We start from the raw sequence: 8,237 nt of genomic DNA, 5'->3' as shown, positions 1-8,237 counted from the left end.
CAGCTGGATCACCTATTTTGTGCAATAAAAAAGGGCCAGTGTTTTGTTTTCAGAAAGCTTTATCCGCGGAAGCTACAGAGCTGAGTTTCATGTTTCCAGAGGAACTGCCTGATTGAGCAAATCTGGAAGTGTTCCCTGCACGTCTCACGGTGTCTGCTGGGTATCTTAGTTCGAGATACGTTCTTAAAAGAATTAAAATTCTAGTATATAAAACAAGAACTTTATTTTCTATGAACTTGAACCTCGAGTCTTCCGATTACAAAACGGCTGCTTCACGGTGTACCGTCTAGAGTGCAACAACCCAGACTATACATCTTAGATAGAAGCCTGCTACTAAGCTGAACAGTACTCCAATCGACAGCACGTAATGAAAGTGTCTGGTTTCTGATTATATTTATATGTGTGTCTCCTGGTATATATGTTGCTGACTATCTTTCCAACTTGTGGTTGGGAGTATTACTACACGTCAGAGTTGTCCTGTCAAGCTTCAGCTTTGGGTTCTTACTGCCCCTAACATATGCCTAATATTTTCGGGCTTGCCCATCACTCAAACCGTATCTCCTTCGTTCAATAAGTGGCTGCACGCAGCTTAAGACTTATTTCCCATACACTAGATCCCTCTCCTCGTCTTTTTTTTTGCCATCTCTGTTTTTTTACTTTGTATTTATGTATAATAATTTTACTTCTTGGCTGAAGTCTTGAGATCTGCAACCACCATTACAAAAATGTATCTTACACCATTTCATACAAACAAAAATCGGTATTCTCAATAAAGTGAGGAATTATTATGCTTCCAATAGCATTACGATATTACAATCTGTTATATTTACAAGTTGTGACTTAGAAGGGTGTTCAATATGCGTTTCCCTATCAATCACTTAACGCTGAGAGAAAGAAACACGTCTACTTGAGAATTGTGCGACACGCTTTTTTCTTATAACAAACAAACAATGTCACCTTTTTCAACTGAAAAAAAAATCATCATCAATTTTGACATCTTTGTTTTTTTTTACAACACAATTTCATTTTCATCATCAATTGACCAAAGAAGATGAATACGCCATCGATGAGTTCAATCGAAACAGTATGTATTAAAACTACATTACCCCAATCCCATTAAGCATTAATATTAACCCCGTTTCTTATAGACTCCTTCATTGGATTTGAATGAAATCCTAAGAGATAATAATGGAGATGAAATAGAATTTCAATCTAATCAAAGTAAATATTTCACCAAGACTGAAAAACAACAAGTAGACATTGAAAAGACAAGTAATAGATTCAAGTATTTATTAGGTCTCACTGGTTTATTCCGTCATTTCATTGAAGCAAAAGCGAATAAAGATCCGTTATTTAGAAAGATTGTTGATGATATTCATGATTCAGAAATTAAACATCAACAAGCAAAACTTGCATCTGCAAGAAGAAGAAAGACAGAAAAGGAAGAAGATATGGAATTGCTTAATGATGAAAGATCAACTAGTTCAATTTTGGAATTTGTTGAATCTCCAGGATATGTTCATAATGGGAAATTAAGACCTTATCAAATTCAAGGTTTAAATTGGTTAATTTCATTATATGAAAATAATTTATCAGGTATTTTAGCTGATGAAATGGGTTTAGGTAAAACATTACAAACAATTTCATTTTTAGGATATCTTAGATTTATAAGAAAAATTAATGGACCTCATATTGTTATAACTCCAAAATCAACTTTAGATAACTGGGCAAGAGAATTTAATAGATGGATTCCAGATATAAAAGTCCTTGTATTACAAGGGGATAAAGATGAAAGAGCTAATTTGATTAAAAATAGAGTAATGACTTGTGATTTCGATGTTATTATTGCCTCGTATGAAATTGTCATTAGAGAAAAATCAACATTCAAGAAATTTGATTGGGAATATATTATAATTGATGAAGCTCATCGTATTAAGAATGAAGAATCTTTGTTATCACAAATTATTAGAATGTTTCATTCAAAAAATCGATTATTAATTACTGGTACTCCTTTACAAAATAATTTACGTGAATTATGGGCTTTATTGAATTTCATATTGCCTGATGTTTTTGCTGATACTGAATCATTTGATGAATGGTTTCATAATAAAGATAGTACTGAATCAGAAGAAAAAGTCGTAACTCAATTACATAAAGTTTTAAAACCTTTCTTATTAAGAAGAATTAAGGCAGATGTTGAAAAATCATTATTACCTAAAAAGGAACTTAATATTTATGTTAAAATGAGTGATATGCAAAAACAATGGTATCAAAAGATTTTAGAAAAAGATATTGATGCAGTTAATGGAGCTAATGGTAAAAAGGAATCCAAAACAAGATTATTAAACATTGTAATGCAATTAAGAAAATGTTGTAATCATCCATATCTTTTCGAAGGGGCGGAACCAGGACCTCCATATACAACTGATGAACATTTAGTGTTTAATTCCCAAAAAATGGTTATCTTGGATAAATTATTAAAAAAATTTCAAGCTGAAGGTTCTCGAGTATTAATTTTTTCACAAATGAGTAGAATGTTGGATATTTTAGAAGATTATTGTTTTTTCCGAGATTATCAATATTGTAGAATTGATGGACAAACTGAACATACTGATAGAATTAATGCAATTGATGAATATAATCGACCAGGAAGTGAAAAGTTTGTATTTTTATTGACAACCAGAGCTGGGGGTTTAGGTATTAATTTAACCACGGCTGATGTTGTTATTTTATTTGATTCTGATTGGAATCCTCAAGCTGATTTACAAGCCATGGATCGTGCTCATAGAATTGGACAAACTAAACAAGTTAAAGTATTTAGATTTGTTACTGAAAATGCAATTGAAGAAAAAGTTTTAGAAAGAGCCACTCAGAAATTAAGATTGGATCAATTGGTTATTCAACAAGGGAGAAATACTGCCGGATTGGATGGACAACAAAGTAGTAAAGCGGCATCTAAGAATGAATTATTGGATATGATTCAATTTGGTGCTGCTGATATGTTTAAGAAAGATGGAACTGAAGAAAAAGATGATACTATTGATATTGAAGATCTTTTGAAACGTTCAGAAGCTAAATCTCAAGAATTAGCTCAAAAATATGCTGGTTTAAATTTAAATGCATTACAAAATTTCACTAATGATGAGTCAGTATATGAATGGAATGGAGAAAATTTCAAAAAGAAAGAACCTACAGCAATTACCAATATTGGTCATGCTTGGATTAATCCGGGGAAACGTGAACGTAAAGAAAATTATTCAATTGATATGTATTATAAAGATGTTTTAAATACTGGTGGTAGAACTGCCAATTCAAATGCTAGTAAGTCTGGTCCAAGACCTCCAAAACAATTAAATCTTTATGATCATCAATTCTATCCTGCAAAAGTACTTGAATTACATGAATTAGAAAAGAATTATTATAAGAAACAAATTCATTATAAAGTTCCATTAAAAGCGGGTGATTCAGCTAGTTTAAAACAACGAGAATTGGAACAAAAATTAGAACAACAAGAAATTGATAATTCACGTCCATTAACTGATGAAGAAAAAGAATTGAAGGAGGAATTATTACAACAAGGATATAGTAATTGGAATCGACGTGATTTTATTCATTTTATTCTGGTTTGTTCAAAATATGGTCGGAATTCAATTTCATTAATTGCTCAAGAATTTGAAGATAAATCAGAAGATGAAGTTCGAGAATATGCTCAAGCTTTTTGGAAAAATTATGAAGAAATTGAAGGTCATGAAAGATATATTAATCAAATTGAATTAGGTGAAGAAAAGATCCTAAAATTAAAATTACAAAAAGAAGCCTTGAGAAGAAAATTATCTCAATATAAATATCCATTACAAGAATTAGTATTAAAATATCCTCCTGCTTCTACTAATAAACGAGTATTCAGTGATGAAGAAGATCGATTCTTAATGGTTCAATTATATCGATTTGGATTAGATCTGCCTGATTTATATGAAAGGATTAAATTGGCTATTCGACAATCACCATTATTTCAATTTGATTTCTTTTTCCAAAGTAGAAATTCAAGTGAATTATCAAGAAGATGTACTACATTATTAGGATGTATACTTAAAGAAGTTCATCCTGATTTACAAAATGGGACAAATACTCCAAGTGGGAAGAGATCTAAAGAAGCAACTCCAGAAGTTAAATCTAAGAAACCAAGAAAGAAATAAACAAACGGACAATAATGTGTTTTTACTTTTTATTATTATGTGTATTTCTATGTATATTTTTTGCAATCATAAAATTCGTTAAAAGAGCATGTGCCCTTACTGATTCAATAATGCCACTATGTATTGTTCAAATTGTAGTGGCGTTACCATTGAATTAAATCTATTAACAACATTTCCCAGTCTATCAACAATAAACTTCTCAAAATTCCATTTTATCCCTCTAAACCCCAACGTTCCCAGCCTTTTTGATTTCAAATATGTATATAATTCAGATTCATCATCACCATTCACATCAACTTTTTTCATAATTGGAAACAGAATTCCAAATTTCCGTTGGGTGAATTCTACAATATGTTCTTCATCTAATGGTTCTTGATTTCCGAATTGATTACAAGGGAATCCCAAAATTTCTAATCCCTGGGAATGATATTTCGAATATAATAATTGAAGTTCTTTATATTGAGGAGTAAACCCGCAATATGAAGCTACGTTGACTATAATGATGACTTTGTTTTGGAATTTGGAGAAATCTATAATGTGGTTGTTTCCATCTAATAATTTGAATTTATAAATATGTCGTATATCGTTGTTGTTTGACATTATGATTGGTTTGGGTTGAAGGGGGAATAACTTTTTGTGATTGAATCAGTGTACTGATGGGATTTATATATATATTGTATATTCCGGATAAATAAATTATTAATCTATTAATCATAACTCCGATTGAACCTGTACTATGTGATTTAATTGATTATTTTTTTTTCTTCTAGAAAAACGCATCGGTTTTTCTGTGCAGGATAATGAGGGGAGTGAGTGTCGCGGCGATTTTTTCAGGTTTGCGACAAATGTTTGGCATGGAGACCACTGCTGGGATTGGTAATCTCTCAAATCTGATTGGATGAATAGCCAACTGCGACTTAATTCTTGTTTGAATATCTTTATTGAGACAGTCATGATAGTCTAAAGTTTGAATAATTTGTTGGAAATCTTTTATGCACATAGTTGATCTAAAGTTCTTAACCGAAAGTTCCATCGCAGGGCTGAAATTTAAAGGATGTCAGCGAGTGGATTTATAATCAGGGGATATTCGGATTAAAAGTAATTCAAATAAGTGAGGTCTAGAAGCATACTGGTTTAGATCTACTTTTATGTCATTTTACTGCAATTTGTTTTATCATCATTTGGTTATTTCTTCTATTTGTAAAAATTTGTAAAAAATTGGTGGTAAAAAAATATTGTTCAAAAATTTTGCACCCAATTTATTTGTATTAGGGCAACATTTAGTAACTTGAAGCAATAGTCGTCAGGTTACGATATTTATCTACCTACGACACCCTGCTACTTCCAAATCAGATAAAAGAAATAGAAAATAGGAGTCTTATGGCCTAATTCGAGCCCTGAGTTTACGCTAGGATAGCCATTCAAAATCTGTAACCTATGATCAGTTAGACCTAAAATGGGTCAACTCATCCTATTTATTAAGTAATTAATCATAAATGCAACAATTATAGACAATTCCACTAGTGCTCTATGGCCGAGATATATGTGTGAATTGATACTACTTTCATTTTATGTTGCAACATATTCGCAAGTATTCTTGGCTGCAAAAAAAAAATCAACACATTTTTTGAAACATATTCATAGAAAAGAGCCACCACAACTTCTGCTGCAACACCCCCCTTTTCAGAAAAATTGCAAAAGGTTGCATTCCATGAAGATTTTGGAAAGTTGTATTTTATCAACCGAAACACAAGAATTCAATTGGTCACGAGAGCTCTACAATATGAAATCTGATTATAAAATATTACGGTTGTTCAAAATTTCAGATAATGAAAAAAAAAATCTTTTTGCCTTTGTTGCATATTACTAAGATTAACCCCTATATCGTTAATTGAAAACCCCCTTTAAATTTCTATGGTTACCAATGTGGTGTAGATCCACTGAAATATGGTTCGATTTTATTTTATTTAAAATTCTGGGGAAAACCCGGACACAAGTTTTCTCACGCGATAGTATGATATACGACCCAGAACCCGGTATTTTGTCGGTCAATTCACGTGATTATTTTTATATGGGAGAAAAAAAAAATTTATTAGTGCGCTGGTACCGGATCCGAAAGGAAAAAAAAAAACAGGAGATTAATTGCAACGAAATGCAAAAAATAATATGATTATTTGCCCTGACCGGTTAGAAAAAATCCCCGGGGGGAAGGAACGCATTAAAAAAAAAAAGAAAAGGCTGAATTTTTTTAAGTGTAGCAGAAGAATATGTAGTCATTTAGAAATACCGGGAATTAAAAGACAAAAGAGCAGATGTCATTTTATTTTAATTTTCGGTTAAAATGATTTAAATTAAATGATGAATTGATAGATGTATATCTTGAAGGCTTTCCTAAATTGCTTACATCAGCACAAGCTGCAGAATTAGAACAAGATATCACTCTTGATGAATTGAAACTAGCGTTATCCAAGAGCTCAAATCAATCAGCACCTGGTGAAGATGGAGTAGGATATCGGTTGTATAAGATGCTTTGGGATAAAATCGGTCCGTTATTGGTTATGTCGGCAAACGAAATTATGGCAACGGGCCAATTACCTTCATATTTTCAGACAGTCATTATTTCTTTAATACCTAAACCGGAGAAAGATGATACATTCATTCAAAACTACAGACCAATCTCTTTGATCAATTGCGGATTACGCCTCATTTCTGGGGTGTTAAATAATAGATTACAGAAGGCATTAGCTGACATCATTACATATGAACAAGTTGGATTTATGAGTGGACGTCACATTGATAACAATATTCAGAAATTGAAATATGTATATGAAGATATATTAGTCCGAAAAAATAAACATGCTCACATTCTTCTCCTTGACTTTGAGAAGGCGTTTGATAGAGTCTCACATCGTTATATGGAAAAGGTCTTAAAGAAGATTAGGGTTGGTCCTCGGATGCGAAATATCTTAATGCTGATCACTACACAGCAAAGGGCAAAACTTCGAATTAACAATTTTTACTCGCGGCTGTTTCCATTACATCAGGGCACCCGTCAGGGTAATCCAGTTTCTCCTTTACTTTTTAATATTTGTCTCGAACCATTCTTATACTATTTGACGCAGCATATTCGGGGTTATCCTTTATCTTTCCTACCTGTATTTAAGAATGTCCAATTATTATCTTACGCTGATGACCTTACGGTTTTCATTAATGACACGACCGAGGATGTGGACATATTCTGGAACTTACTTTGTGACTATGAAAAGGTATCAAATGCGCGAATTAATGTTGATAAAACGATGGATTATAGTCTTTCGTCAGATCTTAATAAACTACCATTCCCCCACAAAACTATTGGAGTCAATGACCTTCGTTATTTGGGGGTGGATATGCAATCCTTCTCATGGAAAACTTTTACTGATTCAATCCTCAAAGGTTTGTGGAATACAGAGTTAACGGAGGCACCAATACATCTAAGGGCTCTTGGGTTCAATACTTATATTTTTTCTAAATTATATTTCAGAGATATTCACTGTGCAATGGCAAGTCACGATATAAAATATTTGAAAACTCGAATCAAAACATTTTTTAAAGGAATTGGTTATAATACTTTAACAGCCCTTCCTACTCAGGGAGGTTTTGGTCTACTTGACTTAGGGCAGCAACTTAAAGGCCGCCGGGCCAAATATGTGTGGGAATCTTTATCTAATGTTACTGATTGGAATTTCCTTGTATTCAGATCTAAATTACAACAGTTTGTAAATGAACAGTCAGATTCTTATAACAACAACTCCATTCGGATCCTCACTATTCCATGGTTTTCATTTCTCACTCGCTTGACAATTAACTACAAAGGTCAAGACATTGCTCAGTACATTCGGAACTCCCTGATATTTAACTCCACTGAAAAAGCGTATTTGTCGGCTTGGTTTGAACTTGTACGCCCAATTCGCGATCAATTTGTGGCTCAACCAATCAGTTATCCACATTTTGACTATTTGAATCTTATTAATCCATCGATAGCTCCCCCTTTACCGAAGC

At 32.6% G+C, this 8,237-nt stretch overlaps 3 protein-coding genes across 3 annotated transcripts; 2 read left to right on the top strand and 1 right to left on the bottom strand. All coding sequences in view use genetic code 12, as the record gives it.

Moving 5' to 3' along the window:
• Nucleotides 1–1,066: 1,066 nt before the first annotated feature.
• J8A68_000986 (chromatin-remodeling ATPase) lies at nucleotides 1,067–4,196 on the top strand (the record flags this gene model as incomplete). Its single annotated transcript, XM_049410719.1, has 2 exons — nucleotides 1,067–1,084; nucleotides 1,149–4,196. 2 exons carry the CDS (start codon nucleotides 1,067–1,069, stop codon nucleotides 4,194–4,196), a joined length of 3,066 nt encoding a protein of 1,021 aa, XP_049265531.1.
• Nucleotides 4,197–4,292: 96 nt separating this feature from the next.
• On the bottom strand, nucleotides 4,293–4,796 carry GPX3 (Gpx3p; the record flags this gene model as incomplete). Its single annotated transcript, XM_049410718.1, has 1 exon — nucleotides 4,293–4,796. One exon carries the CDS (start codon nucleotides 4,794–4,796, stop codon nucleotides 4,293–4,295), a length of 504 nt encoding a protein of 167 aa, XP_049265530.1.
• A 1,324-nt stretch (nucleotides 4,797–6,120) lies between these two features.
• Nucleotides 6,121–8,237, top strand: J8A68_000984 (RNA-directed DNA polymerase; the record flags this gene model as incomplete). Its single annotated transcript, XM_049410717.1, has 2 exons — nucleotides 6,121–6,208; nucleotides 6,612–8,237. Coding segments are annotated over 2 exons (1,714 nt in total), but the record flags the coding sequence as incomplete, so codon positions are not given.

The sequence above is a fragment of the Hemisphaericaspora subhashii genome, assembly GCF_019202705.1.
Source record: "Hemisphaericaspora subhashii strain CBS 10753 chromosome Unknown scaffold2, whole genome shotgun sequence".
Classification (NCBI taxonomy): Eukaryota; Fungi; Ascomycota; class Pichiomycetes; order Serinales; family Debaryomycetaceae; genus Hemisphaericaspora; species Hemisphaericaspora subhashii.
The sequence above is the reverse complement of the archived record's forward strand: the minus strand, read 5'-3'. Positions and strand labels throughout refer to the sequence as shown.